Here is a 23305-nt window from a genome sequence, read left to right as displayed (position 1 = left end):
AGGCGAGATGACCCAGAGCCCACAGAACCAGGCCCAGCAGACCCTCCCTGCGTCCTGCCTGGCCCATGCTGGCTGCTGTGGCCTTGACAGGCAAGAAACCAGGACTTGGCCACCATGTTTTCATTATTTTTAAAAAACAATGGGTTTCAGAAGGTTGTTTTGTATCCTTTTTGCTTTGTGCTTTTACATCCCTTGCAGTAAAATTGCTTCTGACCATCTTGACCCATCGGGCACGAGCAGTGAGAAAGGGGAAAAGATTTCGGTGGCTCTCCTTTCCCACGCACAACCCCCAAGGGAGAGGAACGTGCGGCCCTTGCTGGGACAGCAGAGAGACTGGTGTGACAGCCCCACGAGGTGCTCACAGCACCCCTGAGTGCTGGGCTTGCTCATGGGGGAGGCAGCATTTCACAGAGCGCGCACCCTGACGTCAGACCCACGGCCTAGTGGGGGTCACCTCGTCTTTCCGGGCCTCAGTGTCCCTCTTTCAGAATGACTCACAGTAAGGATTGCTATGAGCGCTGGAGTGGTGGCTCAGCAGAGGGCCTGGCACACAGAAGGCCCTCGATAAACGGCAGGAGTCCGAGAGGGGAGAGATCTAGGTAGCTCCTACCTGCCTGGTGTGGCCAAGAGGGTCTCTGGCCTGGAGAGGCCCCAGGGCAGCCCGTCTCCAGACCAGGGGGCGTGAGGGGTCACTGAGCACCAGCGCGGGAGCCGCTGTCCAGCCGGAAAGCCTCCGTCCCTGCCACTGCGTCCCTGCCACTGCCATAGTCTTGGCTCAGAGCTCCCGGGATGCGCGCCGCAGAGACTGGCTGCTCCTGTGCTTTCCTTCCTTCCCTCCCTCCCTCCCTCCTTCCCTCCTTCCCTCCTTCATTTATTTGTTATTTGTTACACTGGCTGTAATTAAGGAGGAAAAATTTGTAAATTAAGCGATCCTGAAGGTGCTGAGCAGGAGCTGGGTGCAGGCTGGCGGAAGGCCCCCTAGAAGGGCTCAAGGAAGCACCCGGAGCCACCCTCTCCTGCCTCTTCGGGAACCACTGACAGACGCGTCCTGGGGGCTGGGCCCTGGGCGGGACACGCCTGGCCTCCAGCCTCTCCCAGGAGGAGGGTAGCCGGGTCGGACAAGCACCTGAACAGCCGACGACACAGCAGACCACGGGGGAAGGGGAAGCTGGGACTCTTCCTGACTTGTTGAGGAACAAGCCCTCCCTGGGGAATTGAGGGCCATTTCTCATGGGGAAAATGGGGACTCTTTCAAATTTGTCCAAAAGGCAACCTCCCTATGGGTGACTCCCTAGGTGACCCCAGAGAGAGAGACCCCCACTCAGCCCGGGGTGGGGGTGGTCAGGTTGGTGCCTTCACAGGTCTGTGAAGGGAACCAGTGCTGTGTGTGAGCGCGTGAATCTGGGGGTGGGGGGTGGGGGGCTGCAAAGATGGGAAGGAGCTGAGTCAGGCAGCATTGAATGCCGGCCTCAGGAGCTTAAGAATTTTGGCCTGCAGTGATGGGAGCCACCTGAGGAGGGGCATTCATGCCCAAATTTGTAGGTGAGGCTCGCCTGAGTGCCTGAGATGTGAAGGCCTTGCCCAAGTTCCCCTTCCCCAGACTGCAGGTTGGTCGGGCCTCAGGGCGGGCACTGACCTCTACCTGCCTCTGATAACAGTGTTAATGACTCTAGTTCACTTTAGTCCATTAAGTCTTTATTGACAGCAGCAGGCACCAGGACTGTGGGCGTGAGCTGCTGCGTGGGCGCTTCACAGCCCTGCCCCCAGAGCAGATGGCCGTCTGAGCCTTCCTGGAGAGCCATCCGGGAAGCCAAGGTGCCTCCTCCCGCTCCCTGTCACCACCCCCGGGGTGCAGCGCCCCCAGATGTCCTGCAGGCTCGTGAAGCCTTCATTCAGGGAGTAGATGGCAGACAAGGCGGCGGACTAAGTGCGTGGGGTCCAGCCTAGGCCTTGCGGATGCGGGGCAGGAGGCGTAGCGGGACAGGCCCAGCCAATGCTGTTTCTTTCCACCTGCTGGAGGGACACGGAAGCAGCCACAGCCGCAGCCAGAGAAAGAAAGCATCTCCTCGGCCAGCTACCACTCCCCAGCTCCCAGTGTGGGCTGGCCTGGGACTGTGGGGGGACACCCCCAAAGAGGCTCAGGAATATGCACTGACAGGGAGGGTCCTAGAGCCCAAGAGAGCCCTGGCTGGAGAGTGCCACCAGCCTATCAGCTCAGCCTGAAATAGGAATGACTCATGCATATGCATGAGACCTCATGACTGCACATGTCAGGAAGAATCTCCAAGGGGCTGGCCCCCCCATCCTGGTGCCCTAGAACCTTAGCCTACGTGGCTGGCCGCTGTCTAAGCAGCCAGAGCCGGAGTCCCAGTTCCTGCCCTGGTTCTGCTCTTGTCTCCTGCACTGGGCCTCAGCTCAGCCATCTACACAGTGGAGATGTGCCTCTGCTCTGGTGGCTCTGGGGGTCATGCTGAAGGTCAACGCCAGGCAACAGCCATCATTGGATTGGAGTCCCCTGGGAAGTCCAAGAAAGACTTTTAAGAGTCAGGGGTTGCCTGGGACTCTCAGTCAAGGTCCCAAAGAAGCAGTGCTACTATATTAATTCCTTTCACAGACTCAAAAACTGTGACCAGGAGGGTAGAGACTTGCCCAAGGTCACACTGATGGATCCTAAGACCTGTGCCTGGTCTGTGCCCTTGTCACCTTCAGGACCCTGAGCACAGCTGCTTCTTCCCAGCCGAGGCACCCATGCTACTGTCCCTTCACCCACTCCCCGTCCCTTCACCAGGGCTTTCTAAGCCATTTGTTTTTATGTCTGTACGTCGTGCAGCCTGTGAGCAGGGCTGGTGTCCGCCTGTGAGTATAAACCTGACAAGAGGGGCTCGCTGGGTGTGGAGACTGTCAGCGAGGCAGTCGCCTGTGAAACTAACATGATATCGGAAGCGTCAATGTTTATTTACTGGAAATGTCTGGACAGGATGCAGAGCAGGCCTGCAGCTGCTGCCTCAGGGGTCCGGGCGAGGGTCACCCCTGCCTGTCCCTCCTTGCCAGCTTCTAGGGCCGGCTGGCAAAATCGGCAAACCCCCTGGTGGAGACCCCTGTTCTTTTCTTGACTTGCTGAGGAGCAAGATCTCATGGAGGAAGTGCAGATTCACTTAAGTTCATCTAAAAGTAACCTCTGTCGTGCCCCAGGGTTCCAATGATGATGCCTAGTACCTGGTGAACAAGGATGGGTCTTTGTTCTCCGTGACAGCCTTCCTCCAGCCCCAGCTGATGGGGCCGGGTCGAGGTCACCTGCGTAACACTCAGCCAATCAGAGTGTGTCTTGTGGGAATTCGAAATCTACAGAGAACTGAGATTGGTGGCTGTGGTGGCTCCCAGCAGGGGCTGCTACCTTGGGTGGTCAAGCTCAGCTAAGTGCACCTTGACAAGTGAGGGGAAGGCTTGGTTTGCAGATCTGAGGAAGAAAATGGAGTAGAAATGTAAAAGAAAGCAGAGATGTGAGAGACCCCCTAGCTCCTAGTAGAGACAGGGAGTTTTCAGTTTGAGATAGGGAAGCCTGGCAGTTCATCGCGCAATTGCGTTTCTTCACATTTCTCTGTAACCTAACATTCAAAGAGCACTTTTTAGAAAAGGGCAGAAATCCACTGAGACTGACCCTAAGGCATAGACTGACCCTAGAATTGAGGTGACAAGAAACAGACCCTCAGATAAAAATGTGAAATTATCTGGGAAGAAGTAATGGCGGCAACCAGCAGCCCATGGCATGTGGCCGCAAAGCTCCTGATTATGCTGTGCCCACAGCTCTTGGGGCCCACCCATAGCCAGGCTCAGGAGACCACAGAGGAAAGCAGAACCACGGCCACCTCCCGGAGCGCGCCTCCGGGTCTCCCTGTGTCCTCTGTGAACGGGAATCATGGCTCTTGCTAGCTCTCCCAGGCTCACCTTTTGCAGCCTCCACTCCAGAGAAGAACCAATCTTGGTATTCACTGGGTCCAAATTCAAATATCCTAAGGAGGGGTTCTGATTAGCTGCACTTGGAGCAGAAGCCAATTTCTTGTCCATTCACCCCAGCGAGGAAATGTGGGCATGGATTGGCCTAGTTTGGGTCACATACCCTCCCCTAGATCAGACCATGTCCAGGGCAGTGGGTTCCATAAGAAGACAGCAGTTCGCAGTCACTACACGGCTTGGGGGATAGGTGGGGAGGGTGGGCTCCTCATACAGAGCAAACAGAACAATCGATGTCTACTCTGCTCTTCGAGCACGGAGATCTGGGGGCATCAGGCCTCCTCCCATCACCTACTTCTCTCCAGAGGGGACAGGTTGGCCTCCACTGATGACAACTGTGTCACGCTGGGCTGAGGCATTTTTTTCTACTTTCCCCTCCGCTACATGGAGTTTTCGTTGCACTCGGGCTGATACCCCCCATGACTGCATGTCAGGTGTGTGGAGAGTGGGTAAAGTTATCACTCAGCCCCCTGTCCCCGACTTGCTTGGTGATAAGAATCAGCAGAGCTCCTCCCCAGACCTTCGGACTCGGTAGGCCCGGACCAGGCTTGGGAGTGACTGGCTAAGGCCATGAAGGGTGAACCTCTCATTTGGCCTGAAATGAGACAAACTAGAGGGGTGGATGACCCCTGCAGTGTGGACTCAACCTGCAGGAAGTCTTTAAAGCAGTGGCGTGTACCTAGGCTGCACATTGAAATCCTCTGGGGAACTTGAAGCTCATGACCCAGGCAGCACCACAGACCAGTGGAATCGGAACCACCAGGAGCGGGGAACCGGGTAGCAGTATTTTTTAAAGCTCCTTGATGATCGCACTGTGTAGCCAGGGTTGAGAACCAGCGGTCTATGGAAAATCACCATTTTCACCCCCTCGCACTCCTACGTAAAGACCCCACCCCCCCACAGCCTGGAAGAGGCGGCCTTCCCCATCTTCTGCCTCTGTCTTGGGACCAGCGGTGGTGGCCTGACCCAATCCTGGCCCATCATAGTTTCTCTTGGGAGTTTAGAATTGAATGTGGAGTCTGAGCAAGTCGCTGTGGGGAGCTGAGGCTGCCTTCCTAGGGTGACCGTGCTCAGGCAGGACACCCCTTCTTGGGCTGCAGAGGAAGCTACCCCCTCTGCAGAGAGGGACAGGGGGCCCGAGTGGCTGTGCAGCTGCAAGCAGAGCCGAGAGGAGGGGCAGCTTCCTGCGAGGGGCTTCCCTGAGACCACAGCCTTACGGAAGCCCCCTTGTTAGAGAACGTCTTTAAATGGGGTTCTGGTCCTTGCAGTCAAATTATTTTAGATACAGATAGCACTGAAAACTAAAACTTAATCCCAGCCCAAAAGCCCCACCACCCCCTGCAGCCTCCACTGACCCTCCCTGGAGGGCACAGCAAAGGACAGCAGCTGGCACCTGCTGGGCACATCCCACAAGCCAGGTACTTTCCGAGAGCATTGTACCCAGCCTCCCAACAGCCCTGGAAGGTGGGAATGATTATCCCCATTTAGAGAGAAGTGCACTACTGTGCCCCAGGGCGCAGGGCTGATTAGCGTGGAGCAGAGACAGAATCAGGGGTGTGCCAAGTCACCTCCAGGGGATCTCACTGGGAGCCAATTATGCAAAGCAGGGCAGAGTGGAGGGATGCTGTGAAAAGGGGTGGGTGGCTTCTGCTTGCCCTCCCCAGAGAGTGAGGGCAGGGCCTGGGAGGAGGGGGCTGATGGTTTGAAGACAACTCCACTGGGGACCGGCCCCGGAAGAGAGATTGTGGGAGCACTGGAGGCCCAGGGGCGGGACAGAGGGCATGCGCTGGGGGCTGAGCCGGGACTGCGCTCATCTCACTGCCGCTGTCGTCATGAGGCACAGATTGCCGGACACAATGCTCATACCTGGTTCCCTGGGATTTTTCCCAACACCTGGTATTTATGTCTGATCACAATTTAAAAATGTTAATTATTTGAGCAATCTGTCTCCCCACCAGACTATAAACTCCCTGAGGACAGGAACTTTTCCAGTCTGGTCTGTCATAGTATTCCCAGGGCCTGGAGAGAGTAGGTGTTCAATGGCTCGTAGGAAGGAGGGCGCGAGGGGGGAGGGGGTGTTCAAGAGCCAGAATCACCACCCGTCTTATGGATGGGAAAGGTGAGACCCGGGGAGGGGAAACCAGCTGCCCAGGGTCAGACAGGGAGGAAGAGCTGGGCTGGGCTAGGACCCGGTGAGCGAGGGGTGCCCAAGAAGACAGAGCAGATGTGAAAATTCAGGACGGCTACAGGCACAAATAATACCGGATAAATGAGGGACTGCAAACTGAATGCGGGATGAGAAAGCATGAGAAGACCCTGAGCAAAGCCCCTTCCTGCAGCTAAGACCTCTCTCCCTGGTGGGGAGCAACCTCTCCCTCCAGTGGGTACAGGTGGAGTAAACATGGGCTCCGAGGCTGAGCATAGGCCCGTCCCAGAGGGGGCAGCGGGTAGGCGGGCCACGCACTGGAGAATGCCAACTGCAGGGCCTGTAGGAAATCATGCTTGCTTTTAATGTTCCTAGAGAAAAAAAGAGAGATCGGCTTGTCTGTCCAATAGGGTAGTAGACGATTATGATTGGTTGTCACCATGGACTCTTAATTTCCACACTGGGGGACAAGTCTCCCCTCGCACAGGGTGCCTGTTGTTGGAGCCGGTTTGGCTAGGTGTGGGGACAAAGCCCCACTGCTCAGCACATGTGAGGCTCCTGCCTCGGAGCTGCTTCAGTTCTAAACGCTCTGAATGAGGGCTGGGGGCTGGGGGCTGGGTGGGGAAGGGAGCCTTATAGGTACCGAGGAGCCCATCAGAATAATAATTGCAGAAGCGAACAATTATTGGCCACTTGCTCAGTACCAGACACCCTTCTGGGTGCTTGGCGGGCATGATCTAATTTAATCCTTACCAGTTACATGGGCAGCCTGCCCAGTCACACAGCTGGTATGCAGCAGAGCCAGGATTTAGTTAGACCTGGATCATCTGGCTCCAGATCCAGTGCTCTTAAACCCCTACCTTTGGCCCTCTGACCAGCCTCAACTGTTGGTGTGCTTTGTGGTTCGATGCGGCTCAAACACTCAAGATACGGTCTTGCCTAGTCCTGGTGTGGGAAGGCCCTATACCAGGGGGCTGATTTAGCACGGGGGTACAGGCGTAGGGTGCTGAGGAAAGCACCATTTGGAGAAGTGACCTATACTGAGCCACAGGTTGCCAGAAAAAAAGAAGTGAGCCCGTGTGTGTGTGTGCGTGTGTGTGGAGGGGGGAGGAGCGTAGAGGTCAGCCCAGGCAGAGGGCAGAACCTGTGGGGGGCCTGGAGGGGGAGGAGCTTGGTCATTCGGGGAAGACAAGAGGCCCATGAAGCTCTTCAGAACCCTCTGGAGGGACTCGGGCTGGGTCAGGGCGCCTCCCCTGGGGCCTTGGAGCCGGGTCCCCTCACAGACCTCGTGGGGGTCAGCCAAACAAGGCATCTCTGGCCAGGATGCCCGCCTGCCCAGCCCCTGGGGAAAGGGAGGGAACGTCACTGGGATTCATTTCAGGCTTAGTCTGGGTGCCTCTGAGGCACCCCTACCATTCGTGCTATCATCCTAGCCCTGCCTTCTAACCCTGTGCGGGGAGCCAAGGTACAAGGGCCCGGCGGCCAGGACGCGGGAATGGCGGGGCAGCGAGGGGGCGGGGTGTGCTGCGGCTGCAAGTGTCCCGTGGCCACGCCCCTCCCTGGTCCATCCCAGCCCCCGGCCGGGCAACTCGGCTGGTTGCCTAGGAGACAGCACTCAGCGCACTCTCACTGGCAGGCGGCGAATCCGAGGGTGGGAGCAAGGCCCGGGCTGTTGCCTGCGCGGGCACGTGCGGGCACGGGCTCACCTGCGTGTGCGAGGTGCGCGAGCCCTGAGCACAGGCGCGGCTTGGACGGGGCAAGGCCCCGAGGGCGGGGGCTTGGTTGGGGCGTGGCTCGGCCAGGGTGCACGTGGTGGCCAGCGGGTCTGAACCTTTGGGTGCTGCGGGAGGGGACTGGCTGGCTTGCAGGTCTGTGCTTTGGTGTGAATCATGGCTGAGTGGGGAGCAGGGGTGCCCGTGTGAATGGCTGTTGTCTGTACCAGTGTGTACACCGAGGGTGAGTGGTAAGGCTTGTGTGTGAACGTGTAAACTGCTGCATGTCTGTGTGGGAGAACATGTATAAATTATATATGTTTGAATATGAGGGAGAATATGTGTGTGTGGGCTGTATAAATGAGAGCTCTTCCATGTGCACATGCGTGCTCACCGGAGGTGTGTGCGTGCATGTGTATGCGTGTGTGTGAGCTCTTCCTCTGCTCCCACAGGTCAAGTCCTTCCTCCTTAGACTCTGAGCTGCGTCCCTCGCACGCTCAGCACGCAGCCAGCTCCCCGTTGTCCAGGCGGTGCTCTGCGAACACCTGCCTCAGCCCCACGAGCCCCCCCTGCCCTCCCTCCCACAGGAACACAGAGAACCAGCAGGAGGGGGGATTCTGTCCCCGGTGCACAGGAGCGTGGGGGTGAGGCCTTCCAAGCAGATGTTCCCCATCAGAGCCGGGGGACTAGAGCTGAGGGCCTGGGGACACTGGAACAGCTGGTACCTGCTTTGACCTCCCCTATCTGCTCTCTCTGCACGAATGGTAACTTGCCTTTAGCCTCCCACTGCCTGGGGGACACTGCTCCACAGCTGCGGGGTGCTCATCAGGCGTCAGTCCCTCATTCACCTCCCCACCGCAGCCTCTCCTTCCTACAAGGGTGTTTGGGAAGCTTTCTTTCGTGGGGAAGGTCTGGAAACCAGCTGGAGGGCCCACCTGGGACTTGGAACCCATCACCCGCCACTAGCTCTTTGCCTCACACAGAACAAACCTCCTATGCGCCCCCCCATCCAGCAGCCCCTTCTGCCACTGGGCAACTGCAGAGACCTATTGACCTTGCAGGGTCCCCTTCCCTTCCAGCTGCTGCAGGAGAAAGAGAACAGCTGTCGTCCTGGCTCCGGGCCAGCCACGTGCCAGCCGGTGGTCGGGCAGTGCTGGCTGGCACGGCTGGCCGCGGGGCCGTCCACCAGTTCTAGTTCCCTGCCGATGGGCCGGAGGAGCTTGTCCCACTCCTCATGGCCTCTTCCTCAGCTCAGCTTTCAGAGCCCATCTGGTCCGACCTCAGCTGTACAGAAAGGGGAAGTGAGGCAGAGGAGCAGGGACTCACCCTAAGTGGCAGAAGATTGGCAGGCTCCCTGAGAAGGGCACGGAATACTCCAGAAAGGGGATCTCTAGGGTGCCTGTGTGGAGAAGGGGCCGCTCTCATGGCTGGGCCTCGGGGGCTTTGGCTGTCGTGGCTCCAGACTGAGCAGCACCTGAGGAAGGTTGGGGAGAACAGACAGGAGGCGGCCGAGGGCACCAGGGCCGGGGCAGGTGATGGGCTGGCAGGCCCCTCGGGCTCCCGGTCCGGGTGATGGCACGGTCAGTACCCAGCACGGTGAGGGGAATCTAGGGGCTCAGGCGCGGGGCCAGGCAGTAAATGCCTTTCTGCTAGGGAGGCTATAACTCTTCTGCACTTCAGCAGCAGCATGGGGACAGGGACGTGGGATGGGGGACACCAGTGAGGTCTGGGGTGAACCCTGAAGCTAGAAAGGAGACTCATTTGTATAGCCTTCTCTCGAGCTCTTAGGGTTGGTCCAGAAATGCACAGGGACAGGGTCAAGGTCACACAATGAAGGGGCTCCACCTCGTGGCCCTGGGTTCTGGATAGAGCCCGGGAGAGATGGCCACCCCAACCCCACCCTGGGGGCTGCTGAGGGGCAGCTGCACCCCAGGCCTGCCCCCTGTGCCCTTGGGGTGTCCAGAAAGAGGCTGCGGGGGTGGCAGGCAATGGCGGTGATGAGGCTTTACTGTGCCTGCGCCTTTCCTCTTTATGGTGCCATATTTTTTAACGAGCTGTGTAAATGTCTGCTAGGCAGAGAGCAGAGTCAGGCAGTCCAGCCGCCCCCCTCTGCTGGGGCGGGCGCTCCCCTTGGGCTAGTCTGACCTGATGTTTCCCATAGGAAGTCTTCCTGAATGCCACGGCGGTGCCCCCCTGCTGTCCTAGTCTACTTCAGCCCAGTGGTAGCTGGTGCCACTAACGCTCATTACGTGACCACGGACCCGTCGCTTCCCCCTCTGAATCTGTTTCCTTAGCTGCAAACTGGGAGCAGACAATGAACAGTTTGTGCTTTCCAAGGTGCCACAAATTAGCTGTGCAACCTTGCCCAATGGCTCAACCTCTCTGAGATGCATGTTTCTCATCAAAATACCGGGACAGTGTGGTAATCCCTGCCCTTGGGCCGAGCTCTGGGAGGAGGGGCCGATCACAGGGAAGGCCCCGGGCCCCTCCCACCCATCCTCTCTCCAGCGTGGCTTTTTCTCTCCCGCACACATCCAGCTTCCTCCTCCTACTGTGTTCCTCCAAACATCTCGCTGCTCCATCCACAGGACTGGCCTTCTCCGTGGCAGTGTGTCACTGTCCAGACCAGGAGCAAGGGAGTAGGGGTGGTGGTGGAGCTGGTGGGGACAGAGGCACTGCACCCTGCTGGGGTCACATCCAGGGCATGGGTTGGCTGAGGGCTAGAGTGTGAAGCAACTGGTTTGGGGGTGCTGGCACTGAGACACAGGAGAGTCCCTCAGTCTCCATGGCCCCCAAAGTCCCCACCTTAGCCTTCCCAGACACCAACTGTCATTTGGCATGATGTCAAGGCCTGGGCTGGGGATTGAGGATGAGCCATAATAGGTTTATGGGGAGGCGGTAAATCCCTTTACAGGCTGAGCGATCAGCAACCTCCAGCAGTCAAAGGCCAGGGTACCAGGGGAAGGCTCTGAATTTCCAGGGCCGTGCTGCACAGCCACTGTTCTCAGACCCCTGCTCATATCTAGTTGCCCAGCAGATACCAGATTGCCAAGTCTTCCCAGCAGGCTGCTGGGGCTTGTGTATTGTGCTCTGATCTTGGGGCCTCACAGTGAGGCCAAGTGGCCTGGGAGCTAGGAGGGGGTCATTGACTTGGCAGGAGCTTTGTTCGTGCCCCCCACCCTTGTGCCCACTCATCTGTACCATAGCATGCCCTCTGCCACTGACATCTATCCCACAAAGGAACGGGGCTGCAGGACGTGATGTGGCTTTGCCCACTTCACAGATGAGACCAGTCTGGTGCTTTTCCTGCCAGGAAGTACTGGCACCCTGAGTATGAATCCTGGCTTTATCACAACTACCTGGTGTCTGAACTGGTGACTGGCACAGCCCTTGATAAACAGTAGCTATTATTGTTATTGCTATATTAACTCCTGGCACTCCCTGCCTCCTGCTTCTGCTCAGGACACTGGACCAGGGAGAGCCAACTTGGGTTCAAGTGCTGGCTCTTTACTTACCAGCCCATCACACTCGAAGTCCCTTACCCCTGGGGAAATTGTAAAGGCCTGTGCACCAGTGAGTGGTTCCTAAAAGGAGAAGTGTTCCTCACAGGTCCCTGGGGAGGCTTTCTTCCAGGTGGCTGCAGCGGCCCCTCGCTTCCCTCGCACGCTTTGGCCGTGTGCCTTTGCAGCTCCTCCCGCCAAGGGCTGCATTTGTCGTCTCTCCCCTGGAATCTAAGCCTGTGAATTGCCTTGACTGATAGAATGCAGCGAACATGACAATGTGAGATCCCTGCCAAGGCCCCAAGAAACCTGGCAGTTTCTGTTTCACCATCTTGGAGAAGTCTGACTAGCCTTCGGAGGAGACCACATGGCAACAGAGAAGCCAACTGGCCTCCAGCCCTCCCAACCTCCCAGCTGAGGCAACGGACATGGCCAGAAGCCCCCCCCTGGACCTTTAAGCCCCAGTCAAGTCCTCCCAATGGACACCACACAGAGAAGAGGTGAAGAGGTAAGCTGTCCTACCAAGCTCTGCCCACGCTGCAAAATTGTGACCAAATATATCACGATTGTTGTTTCAAACCACTAAGTTCTAGGTTGGTTGTTATGCAGCAACTGGTACTTGATGGTCCCTTAGTCCTTAGGCACCATCCGCACCCAAACTTGGCTTGGGTCAGCTGAGCGCCTTGGCCTCAGATGATTGGACAAGGGATGAACATCTGACTGGAGGCAGCCAATCCATTGGCTGGCAGGTGGCCAATCAGATTTTTTTTCCCTGGAGCATATGAATGAAGAGATCAGAGATCCTAGCAAGCCAGACTTTCAGCGCTGTGCAGGCTGTCATGTCATTGGAAGACACCAAATGGGGGAGGAAGCAGGAAAGGTGATAGACCATGAACCAGGGCCCCAGTAAACCGCTTGACTCCAGCTGGTCTGTGCACCCACTCCTTGGATCTCATGAACCCTGACTCCAGGCCCAAAGGCTCAAGGTCCACCAGGACCCTTAATACGAGTCAGGGTCTACACTGCTTCTGTCCCCTTCTCCCTTGATCCCTGTCACCTCCATCCCCCCAAACGCACACAGGTTGTGGCCTTGTCCTCCAGAGCTCCAGGACACGGGTCAGTCTCTCAGTCCTGAGCAGACAGAAGTGATGGCCCAAAGCCTGCTCCTGCCTTCCCCACACAGCCCCAAGGCCTTCCGTGGTGAACCGAGGGCACGATTAGGCTTATCTTCTACCCCAATCCCATTTGCAGTTCCAGTTCCTTTGGATCCCCATCCTCCCCCACACAGTCCCTTTCCCTCCCAATTCGAGAGTTCAACCACCCTCTCCTGCTTGTCCATGGTGACGTCATGCTAATCATAGCAGTAAGTCTTGCACACCAGTAGGTGCCACGGCTGAGACGGCATCTGAACAGAGGTCTGTCTGATTCCAAAGTCCATGCCCCGTCCACCACTCTGCTGTGACTCAGGGCAGCTTACCTCCCCTCTCTGAGCCTCAGATTCTCACTTCTGAAGGGTAAACGAGGAGCCAGTGGAGGGGTCCTGGCGCTTGCTGCCTCCCCTAATGCTCACCTGACTAAGTGCCGTCCTTGGCCACACCCACTGGATTGTGCAGGGTAAGGACCCAGTGTTTTTGCCTTTTCTCTTTGGTGGAGGGTTAGGCTGAAAGCTGCCTGTGATCTTCACCTACCGGGAAGCAGGCTCAACTCTCAGAATCGGACCGACCCCAATAGCTTGGCTGCAGGCTAAAAAGTGGGCAGAGTAGCCAGCTCCCCACAGGGCTTGGGTGGCAGGACACCCTGATTCTACAGTGCCACTGGGCGTGAGGCAGACGGGGCAACTGGAAACACATGGAAAGTGGGCAGCCCAGAAAGGCCTTGGCTGCCTGGACTACCTCTGGGTCTAGGCTTCCGGCCGTGGCACCCAGGGAGGGGCGTCGGATGGCGGTAGCTTCTCCTCTTCTTTCCCTGTCAGGCTGTCAGGCATGGAGAAAGGAGCCTCTCCAGCCTGACCTTCCAGGCTGTTCTCCCGTAAACCTGCCAGCACCCTTAGCTGTTGAGTTTTTTACCCTCTGCTACAGGTGGCGGTCCCAGAGCCAGGCGGGGGTGGACCTGAGATCCAGGCTGCCTGGCTCCCAGCCTGGGCTCTGCCCAGTCTCCTGGTTCCTTGGCTTGGGCGGCCCAAGCTCCTGCCTTGGTCACTCACATCCCCCAAACTGACTTTCTCCCGTATCTGAAAACGACCTGACAATAGTCTTGTGTCCTCAAGTTTCCTCAGGATTCTGGTTCTCTCCCAGCGAACAGGCTCTTCACACTCTGTCATCTGGGGCCTCCCTTCCCAGGGTCAAGTCTGGAGTGTCTAGGCAAAGAGAAGGGGCCACTTCTGACCCTCCTGGTCAGCTTTGGTGCTGGTGGGTCCCAATCCCAAAGGCAGAACCCGTCAAAGCGCAGGGCAGGCTCAGAGTATGGCCGGGTGAAGATGGGGCGCAGCTGAGGTGGTGACCTGGGTCTGGGCAGCCCCAGAACTGCTTCCTCTGGCCCAAAGACTCGACACTCTACATAGGAAACAGCACGCAGTAGGCACTGGGTGAATGCTTGTGGAAAGAAGGCTTGGAGAGAGTTGGCATTCCCGGTCCCTGGATAGACCCAGGCCAGAGCTGCAGGGGGCTTCTGCCTGGGGGGCCCCAGACCAGAAGGGGTAGAAGCTAAGACACTCACGGGCCCCCAGGTTCCCCTGTGGGTCTAGAGCCCTGTCCAGCCAACCAGTACTTCTGACCACTGCCCCAGAAGGAGCCTCTGAAGTCCCCGGACCGGCCCTCCCCTGACATGCCCCTCCCCCTCCCCACTGATCCCATGGAGATCCCTTCAGGAGCCCCTCCTCCCTCAAAGAGATAATAATGACCATAATGAGAACAGTCACCCACACGTGTGCACAGGCTTTACAGGTTACAAAGTGTTTCACATACATCATCTCATCAGTTCCTCACAACAGCCCTGTGAGGTAGGCAGGGCAGGGAGTAATGTTTCCATTTGTACATATGTAGCGACTGAGGCCCAGAGAGGGTCAATGACCTGTTTGAAGCCACCCAGCAAGTCAGCGGCAGAGCTGGGACCAGAAGTTAGGTCTCAGTCCCACCTCCAGCCCCCGGCTCTCTCCGCGGACCGTGCTGTTTTCCAGGAGGACCCCAGCCCATCCAGAGCCTTGGCCACCCCCGAGCCAGGCCTCCCCAGTACCTCCTGGCATCTCGGCAGACAGCCCCCCACTCCCACTGGGCAGCCTCGTCCCCTCCACCTGCTCCCTGCAAATTGCCAGCCCAGAGCGGGGCCCGTGCCAGCCACCCCCCTGCTCACCTGGGCTGCCCTGGCAGGGTGGGTGAGCGGGTGGGGCTGGACGCTCCTTTCCTGTTTTCCTGAGTGGTCCCTCCCCACAGGGGAGGAGCAAAGAAAGGAGGGAGAGGAGGAGGGGAGACGAACAAGAAACCGAGTGGGAAGGGAGCCCTGGAGCAATCAGGACATCAGAAGTTTGCATTCCGACTAGCTATAGGAAATAGTTTTTTTTCTCTTTTTATTATTTCAAGTTTTCATAAAAATCCATAATTACTGAAACCCAAGTTACAGAGGAAGTTCGTAACTTTTTTTTATTGTATTATTGACTGTGCTGCGTGTCGGTTCGTCAGCTGCCGACTCCGGTCCGTCAGTGGGTGCCCTGGGCAGCTGGAGTCCCCAGGCCTGGACTCCTGAGGTCCCGGGAGACAGAGGGCAGTGGTGAGGACCAGCAGGGCACAGGAGTGGGAGGGAGAAAGAGTGCACGTGGGGGGGCAGGGAGAAGGTGGGAAGGACCGGGGAGCACGAGGACGGCAGCAGGCCCCTTGCCCTGCCCAGCACCCGGGGGGCCCTGCTCCCCGGCCCCGTCCTCATATCATCTTCATGTTGAACTTGCGGGGTGCATCGGCAGAGCTGATGCCTGCGTCTGACTTTCGGGGCACGTACTCAATCTCGATGTTGTGCTTTGTGTTGCCCTTGCCCCGGCTCCAGAGAAACAGCAGCACCAGGCAGAAGAGAACAACGCCCAGGAAAGAGATGAAGCCCATGGTGGTGGCGATGATGAGGGTCTTGATGTCGAAGGGGAAAGGCACGGTGGCGCGGGTGCTGTTGGCCTCCCCCTCACCTGGCTGGTTGGAGATGAAGGCGAAGGTCTTGTTGGGCTGGTGGGGCCAGTCGGGCGAGTAGCTGCGCACGTGCAAGTGGGCAGGCATGGAGTCATTGCCACCCGCGTTGGCCGCGACACACAGGTACGTGCCGTTGTCCTGTACCTGGGCGTAGCGCACCTCCAGCGTGCCGTCAGGGAAGACTGTGAGCCGCCCGTTGCTCTTGGCTGAAACCAGGTGCTTGCGGGGCGAGAGCCAGAGGATGGCAGGGGGCGGGTCGCCATCTGCCCGGCACACAAACTGCACCGTGTGGCCCTCGTCCACAAACACCTGCTGGGCCTTGCGGTCCCGGATGCGAGCTCGGCGGCAGGTGAAGTAGTTGGGCAGAAGCACGTCGGGGAAGTCCTTGAACTCCTTGCCCTGGACAAACTCGGGCGTGGCACACGTGGGCTGCTGCCGGTTGAAGTTGAGCCGCCAGCGGCGCCGGAACACCCACAGGAGGCGGCAGTCACAGGCCAGCGGGTTGGCGTCCAGGATGAGGGTCTCCAGGTTGCCCACCGAGTGGAACGCGGACTCCTCCAGGGTGGTCAGCTGGTTGCCGGAGACGTTGAGCACGCGCAGGTAGTGGAGGCCCCGGAAGGCGTAGGGCTCCACCACGGCCAGCTGCCCGCCCACCAGCTGGACCTCCTGCAGGCGCAGCAGCTCATGCAACATGGAGCCCTCGATGGTGCTGATGGGGTTGTAGGAGAGGTCGAGGAAGCGGAGATAGACCAGGTGGCGCACGGCAAGGTAGGGCACAGTGGTCAGGTTGCAGTGCGTGATGGACAGGGACGTCAGGTTGAGGCCGTAGAGGCAGTTGGGCGTCATGACGTCCAGGTAGGGCCAGTGGGAGATGTCCAGGACCTTGAGCCGGTACAACCTCTTGAAGGAGTAGTCCCGGATGGCGTTGATGTTGAGGTGCCGGAGCCTTAGCACTATGAGGCTGTGCAGGTGGGACAGCGCCTCGGTGGGTATGGAGGTCAGGTTGCATTTCTCCAGGGTCAGCTGCTCCAGGCTGTTGAGGCCACTGAAGGCGCGGTGCGAGATGTAGACGAGGTCATTGTCACCGACCTCCAGGGACTTGAGGTTGTACAGGTCCTGGAACATGTAGTCCAGCAGGATGACGATCTTGTTCTCACTGATGTCCAGCTTGGTCAGGTTACTGAGGCCGGTGAAGACGCCCAGGGGGATGAGCTTCAGGCGATTGCTGCGCAGCCCCAGCGTCCGGAGGTTGAAGAGGTTGTTGAAGGCGCCGGGCTCCACGGCGCTCACGATGTTCTCGTTGAGCTCCAGCTCCTCCAGGTGCGGGAAGCTGGCAAACTCGTCCTGGTTGAGCGTCTTGATGCGGTTCTTGCCCAGGTCCAGCAGGCGCGTCTCGGTGGGGATGCCCTCGGGCACCGCCACGAAGCGCTTGCGGTGGCAGAGCACGGCCCGGTCCTGGGCGGAGCACTCGCAGCGGGGCGGGCAGCCAGTGGCTGAGCCCGACAGCACGGAGCCCAGCACCAGCAGGAGGATGGGCTGCCAGCAGGCCAGGAGGGGGCTGGGCGCGCTCCTCGCACCCCCCGCCAGCATCCTCTCGCTCACCTGCAGCCAGGAGCAAGCACAGGGCAGAGGGCGGGTCAGGAGGCAGTGTCTGGCTGGACCCCCCCCAGAGCCCTCTGCACCCCGTGCTCTCCTGCCCTGTCAGGACGTCCCTGACACAGAGAAGAGATGGGGGCCCAGAGTTGCACATGACACCTGCCTGGGACCCTACAGTGAGGTCCAGGTGCCCAGGCCAGAGGGCCTCCTGCCACCCCATGCTGCTTCCCCCTCACCCCTTACCCTGCCCAGAGCCCTCCGGAAGGACCCTGTCAGCATCGCCGGGATAAAGGGGGTTCAGGGAAGGGGAGGGTCATCTCAAAGGGGCCTGGTATTGGCACCCCAGGCTGTATCCACCTCCTTTACATTTTAGGTTTTACTGGTTTTACTGGCTGTGGGGCTCCAGGCACACGTCCTGAGCCTCAGCCTCCCCTGGTGCTCCTCAGGGATAAAAGCAGACTAGCTGAGTTGCCCTTGGGGCTCGCAGAGGGCATCAAGGAGGCTCCAATTCTGAGGCGTCTGGGAACAGCCCGGAGAAGAGCACGTCTGGCCTCCAGGCTGCTGGGCAGGAGCTTCTGAGGCTGCTGGGGGTTCCCTCCTGGCCTTTGGATTGAGCCTCCCCGGGCACAGACACCATAGCCCCCTCCTCACCAGCTCTGCAGCCAAGCCCCCAGCCCCGGTCCTGGGCAATCAGCAAAGCCAGTGGTGACCTGCCAGTGTTTATGAATCTGCTCCGCAACGGGGTTTCTAGCTCAGTGGAGGGCGTCCCCACCCAGAAGGCCAAGACCCAGCCCTGGTGCCCCCTGTGGGGTCCTTGCCATGCAGGTCTGGCACTCCACCCCCGCCGCACCCCCACAGGCTCCTGAGCTTGGGCCCAGGAAGTGAGTTTTCCCTACTGGCTGCTGTAGGTCTTTTCTCCCGGAACGACCCTCCCCTGCCTGTGGAAAGCCCATTTTTGGGCCTAATTCAATGTCCACTGCTCTGAAAGGCTCTCTGGCCCCCAGGAGGAAGTGTGCTCCCCTGCAGATCCACCCCAGCCTTCATGCATCCGTCTCTCAGGGTCTGGTCCTCCCCTAGCGTCAGGTCTCTGCCCAGCTGCTAGCCGGAGCTGAGGCAGTTGGCCTCCCATGGCCTGGCACCGCAGGCAGCCTGAGGCTTGTTCCAGCAGCTCTGGGGCATGAGCAGGACTTGGGTGTGGGGACCGGCCTGACTGGCGGCTGCAGGCGGAGAGGGCTGGGTGTGCAAGGGAAGCCCCGGCCCCTCTCTCCCAGCCCATGTTCAGAGGCTGCATGGCTCCTACTTGTGCCCAGACGTACCCTCATCTCTTCCTTCCCTCCTCGGTCCCTCTGCTCGGGAAATGGGTCCGAGGTGAGTAGGGGGATGGGAGGACGAGTCGGCACTGCTCCAAATTCCAGGGGTGGACCACATCGTCTCTGGGGGTGGAACTGCAGCCCTCCCACATTTGGGGGAGCAAGGTCCATCCCACCCGAGCCCAGCTCCCTTGGGGCTCTGCTGCCTGTCCCTACCCCCACACTCACGGCCCTGAAGGGGGCCCCCTGCAGGACGGGGAAGCCCAGGCTGGGAGGGTCCTGCCTCTCAGCCCCAGCCCAGGCCCTTCTTCCACCCCTTCCAGCACCACCCCCACCCCTGCACACAGCCTCCAATTTCAAGTCATCTAACACTTAAGGCAACTGGGGCTTGGAGCACTTGCGGTTGCCCAAGGACACCCAGCCCCTATCGGGAGCAGATTTGGGACTACAGCTTTGGTCTGTGAGACATGCCACACATTTTCCAATGCTCTGGTAGTCTCCCAGGACTGACAGGTACTCCCTGGTTGTTGATTGATTAAGTGACTTTAACCCAAGAGAGCTCCTGGTGTCACTGACATGTTATCGAATCTGCAAGGTTTTGCTGTCCCCAAGGGCTTTGTGCACCCCTCCCCTCAGCGCCTCTCTCAAGACACTTCTGTGGTTCGGCCTCCCGTACCCTACCCCCACCAGGCCATTTTCCTCAGTCATACATGCTCCAGTGACCCACCAGAAAAGCAAACATCCTGACAGGTGATCAATAAGTAATTGGGCCGGCAGCTGGGGCTGCTGTGGGTGTGAGGCTGGGGACCTGGAGAGGTAAACGGACTTTTAGCACCCAGCGCAGGGCTGGCAGGTGGGATGGGGCTGCTGGAGAGGAGGCCGAGGAATGAGGAGGTGAATAGCAAGGACACAGGCCACCTGAGATGTTGGTAAGTGCCTTGCCTCACAGAACAGAATATGCATTTGAAGACCCCACTACCTTGCCTCAACCTACCCATCAACCTCCTCTCCCAGTACTCCCTCCACTGAGGCCACCCAGGTATCCCCACTGTGTCCTGCACATTTCTGCCTCTAAGCCATCCCCTTTTGGAGAATTCTCCCAGCCTCCTGCCTGAACAGCTTTTGTGACCTGCCACACCAAAGGCCACCTCCTCCAAGAAGCCATCCTTGACCTACTCAGTCACAAATCACCTTCTACCTATCACACTGAAGCACCTTACACTTATTAGTAGTGACATTCGGTAACTGATATACAGCACACCTCACTCTAGAAATGATTTGGACTAACTGACAAAAGAATTGTTTTGCAAGATGATAAAAAGATAAAGCTAAAGAAGGCAAGCCAGGCAGGAAAGAACACTTCAAAGTTCTGCACAATGACTAAAGGTGAGAGCTTCCCAGTAACCTGAGCAAAGAGGGAAATAGGCTCCAAAGCCTCAGCATTTGGTGCCTTACCTATGACACATATTCCATCCTGGGTCCAACAGTCACAGGTGCATCTGCCACACCTGCTAGAGGGTGAGGTGTCTGAGGGCGGATGGTGTCTGCAGCTTCAGACCAAGGGGTGGTAAGAGGAGACCCCGATGAACATCCTTTGAAAGGAAGCATGTATGTGTGAATTTTTGCAGGGTTGAAGCCACTCTGATGGGACTGACTGTGGAGCAGGCCCACTGGGCAATGAGAGACCTAGGAAAGTACTGCCCTGTGTGGCTGCCACCCCCAGGCTTGCCAAGTAGACCTGCAGAGCAATGCTCCAGAGGGGCACACCCTCCAGACCGCCTCATCCCTCACCTCTACATGGCACTGTCCTGAAAGGTGGGGAAACCGAGGCCTGGAGAGGCTAAAATGCTTGCCAAAGCTGACACAGCAGGAACATAGCACGCTGGGCCCAGGCTCCCGGTCTAACACCCGCATAGGATCCCTGTCGTCTAGGGGTGCTGACAGGATCTTGTCTGAGGGGGTCACCAAAACTGCTGTGCGGGCCATGTGCTGCTCCTGCCATCCTGGCACCATTAATCCTGCTGGTCACTCCTGTAATTGCCAAGGAGAAGTGTTTTATGCATTTTAATCAGTGTTTTAGTTTGGTTCCTTGCCCCCTGAAGGGCTTCCCGCAAGGACAGGAGTTTAAAAATTGGACCAATAAACACAAAGGAAATAAACATTGAAAGCAGACAGATAGGCAGGTAGAAAAGAGTTGTGCAACGCTCAGACCTGGCGCTGCAAAGGGTCTCCTGCACACACCCTCACTCACACCCTGGGGCAGACACAGCCTGGCTCACTTGCTCCCCACACTGGCCATGCATGACCTTGGACAATGCCTGCCTTCTCTGGTCTGTTTCCCCTACTGTGTAGTGATGGGCTGGATGCCAGGGTCCCCGAGGGAGCCCACAGCGGCAACTGGACTTTCTACAGCTGGAAAGTCAACACCCTCAGGCCTTGTTAGGGGGTGAAAGGAGGTGGGGGCCCAGGCACCAAACTGCAGTTCCACCAGGGCTGGAATTACTATCTGAGGGGCCTCACACTGGGACTGCCCCTTGGGTGCACGTGGTGGGAAAGGGCAACTGGTAGAGGCAGAGGAGCATGAGATTACGTGCAGGTGGGCTTGGAGAACAACTAACGGAGGCCACTTCATCTCATAAGGCAGGGTCTAGAGGCTCCTGGGGGCAGGGGCATAGCTCCTCCGTGCACCCAGCTCAGCCCACAGAAGCCCGTCAGACACCCACTCTTAGAAAATGGGGTACACCAACATTTGCAGAGCACCTGCTACAGGCCCGGCTTTGGGCTTTATACACACTCTCTTAGGAATCTGCACACCAGCATCCAAAAGAGGTATTTCTTACCCATTTTGCAGATGAGAAAAACTGAAGCTTCCTAAAGGGAATTTGTTTGCTCTTAGGCCTAGGCCACAAAATCAGAAGGCAGAGCTGTTTCTCCTCCTCAGGTTTCCTGTACCGAGAGCCTCCTGCTGTGGGGCTGAAATGCCTTCTGACACACAGGCTGGGCTGGGAGCGGCAGGTGTGCCGGGACAGTGCTGGGGTGAGGCCCCCGGGGCTGAAGGAGGGCGCCAGTCCTTGGCAGCTACAAGGAGGCACCTTTCCCCAACTGTCAGAAAGTGGTGTGCTGAACACACTGAATTTCCTCAGTGTTTCCCACCACAGCCTTCCTTGCCTGCTTCCGCTGTCTCTGCTGGAACCTCACCTGATCTGGGGTTGGCTGCAGCACGGGGTGGAAGACTTAGTTATTTTAGGTTTTGGTATCAGTATTTCACGGCATTCCCACTCGGTTCCTCGGAGACCACCAGGATCCCCAGTGCACCTGGCATGAGATCCCTGCCCTGGAGGTGCCCGCTGCCATCACTGGGGCCCAGGGGCCCCTGGACACCAGGGCTTCTGGGTTCTCAGTCTGGCTGTGTGACCTGGGACAACTGTGCAGGCTGCTTTCCTACTGCAGCGTGAGGTGGGTACGCACAGTCCATCTTGTTCTGAAAGCCTTTGTTTCCACGACTGTGTCTGCAGCAAGGAAAGCTGGCGGCCCAGGGAAGGGGGCTGAGGGCTTCAGAAAGTCTGCCTAGGGTCCCCGCCAAGCCCTGACACCAAGAAATGACCAGGACAGCAGGAGACAGAAAAGTTGACAGAAACAGACAGAGACACACCGTGGGCAAACAGGAGAAGGGAAGAGAGGGGCAGAGAAGGCAGAGGAGAAAGGTGGCTGCCTGGGGTTGGAGCAGGCGAGGGTGGCAGCCGGGGAAGACAGAGCAAGAGGTTTATGTGCGCGGTGGGTCTCTGAGGCCGGGACCACCCCACCCCCCCACCCCCCGCCAAGCCCAAGGACTGTGGCCCTCCCAGGTGGGGGCTGGCAGTCTCCAGGCCTCCAAAGCCTGAGGTGGGCCAACTGAGCTGTTCCCAAGATCCAGAAGCCCCGAGGGTTGAGAAGCTGGGAGAGGGCCCCAGGGGTTCCCCAGGAAGGTGTGAGGGGCTGAGGGGCTGAGGGGTGGGTGGAGTGGAGGGAGGCACATCTGCCAGGCACCTCCCAGGGGGCTACTCGCCGCAGTGGGGGATGGGGCCAGAAGCCTTCAGGGGCAACTTCCTGCCCTTGAGAGCCTGGGCTGGCAGCTCGGACCTAGAGAGAGATGGGAAGGGAGATGTGGGGGTGCAGGACCTGGGTCTTCCTTATGCCACTTCAGGTCACCACCCGGGCACTGCAGATTCAACTACCAATTCCTGAGCAGGAATCCTGCACATGCCACGTATCCAAATCCTTGTGCCTGTTACTGCATTCCGTCCTCACCGCCATGCTCATAAGGTGACTTTCCCTGTCCCCAAGTCCCTGTCTGTCTGAGGCCTCCTCTTTGGGACGTATGGAGCTGACAGACTCATTCATGAAATGATAAAGTGCATTAGTGGAAAATACACGGGCTCAGGCAGAGGCAGCCACGGCCAGGTGCTGGGAGTGGCGTAGCGGTAGGGCTGCAGCCCAGGGCCTTTCTCCCACGGCAATGGCTGACCTGGAGGTCTTCCCACTTGGCCCTCAGAATCCAGCTCAGGGGTCTCTTTCTGGCAGCAGCTCTTCCTCAAACCGCCCAGGAGAAGGGCTCTCCCTCCCGAGGGCCCCCTCCGAATCCCCTGTGGCCCCTGCTGAGCATTCTACCCCTCTCTCTTCCCCCCGCTTTTGGAGCTCCTGCAGCCTGCCCTTCTATGCCCCCAAACTGGGAGCCCCCAGCGCAGAGCCGGGGCGGACACAGCTCAGCAACCCCAGGCCCTGCCTGCAGCCGCGCCCTTCTTCAAAGGGGCAGTGCGCGATCACGCGGCTGCGGCGGCTCCTTGTCCAGGCTCCTTACAGAGGCTTCAAGGAGGAGGAGGCGGCG

The 23305-nt window shown here is 58.5% G+C and overlaps 1 protein-coding gene across 12 annotated transcripts in view; it reads right to left on the bottom strand.

The window, feature by feature from the left end:
• Window positions 1-23305, bottom strand: part of LINGO1 (leucine rich repeat and Ig domain containing 1) — a 291038-nt gene that overhangs the window by 70700 nt on the left and 197033 nt on the right. For 10 of the 12 annotated variants that reach the window (XM_037010202.2, XM_073212207.1, XM_037010201.2 and 7 more), the window contains one exon: window positions 14286-17137. The exons of 1 other annotated variant lie outside the window; for it this stretch is intronic. In XM_037010202.2, the coding sequence (XP_036866097.1) occupies window positions 15281-17125 (1845 nt within the window). In that variant the 5' untranslated portion in view covers window positions 17126-17137 and the 3' untranslated portion in view covers window positions 14286-15280. Of the gene's footprint in view, window positions 1-14285; window positions 17138-19896; window positions 20034-23305 lie in introns of those variants that run through there. One more of the 12 variants, XM_037010206.2, reaches the window with a different exon arrangement.

Source organism: Manis javanica, chromosome 8, assembly GCF_040802235.1.
Source record: "Manis javanica isolate MJ-LG chromosome 8, MJ_LKY, whole genome shotgun sequence".
Classification (NCBI taxonomy): Eukaryota; Metazoa; Chordata; class Mammalia; order Pholidota; family Manidae; genus Manis; species Manis javanica.
This window is presented reverse-complemented; position numbering and strand designations above follow the sequence as displayed.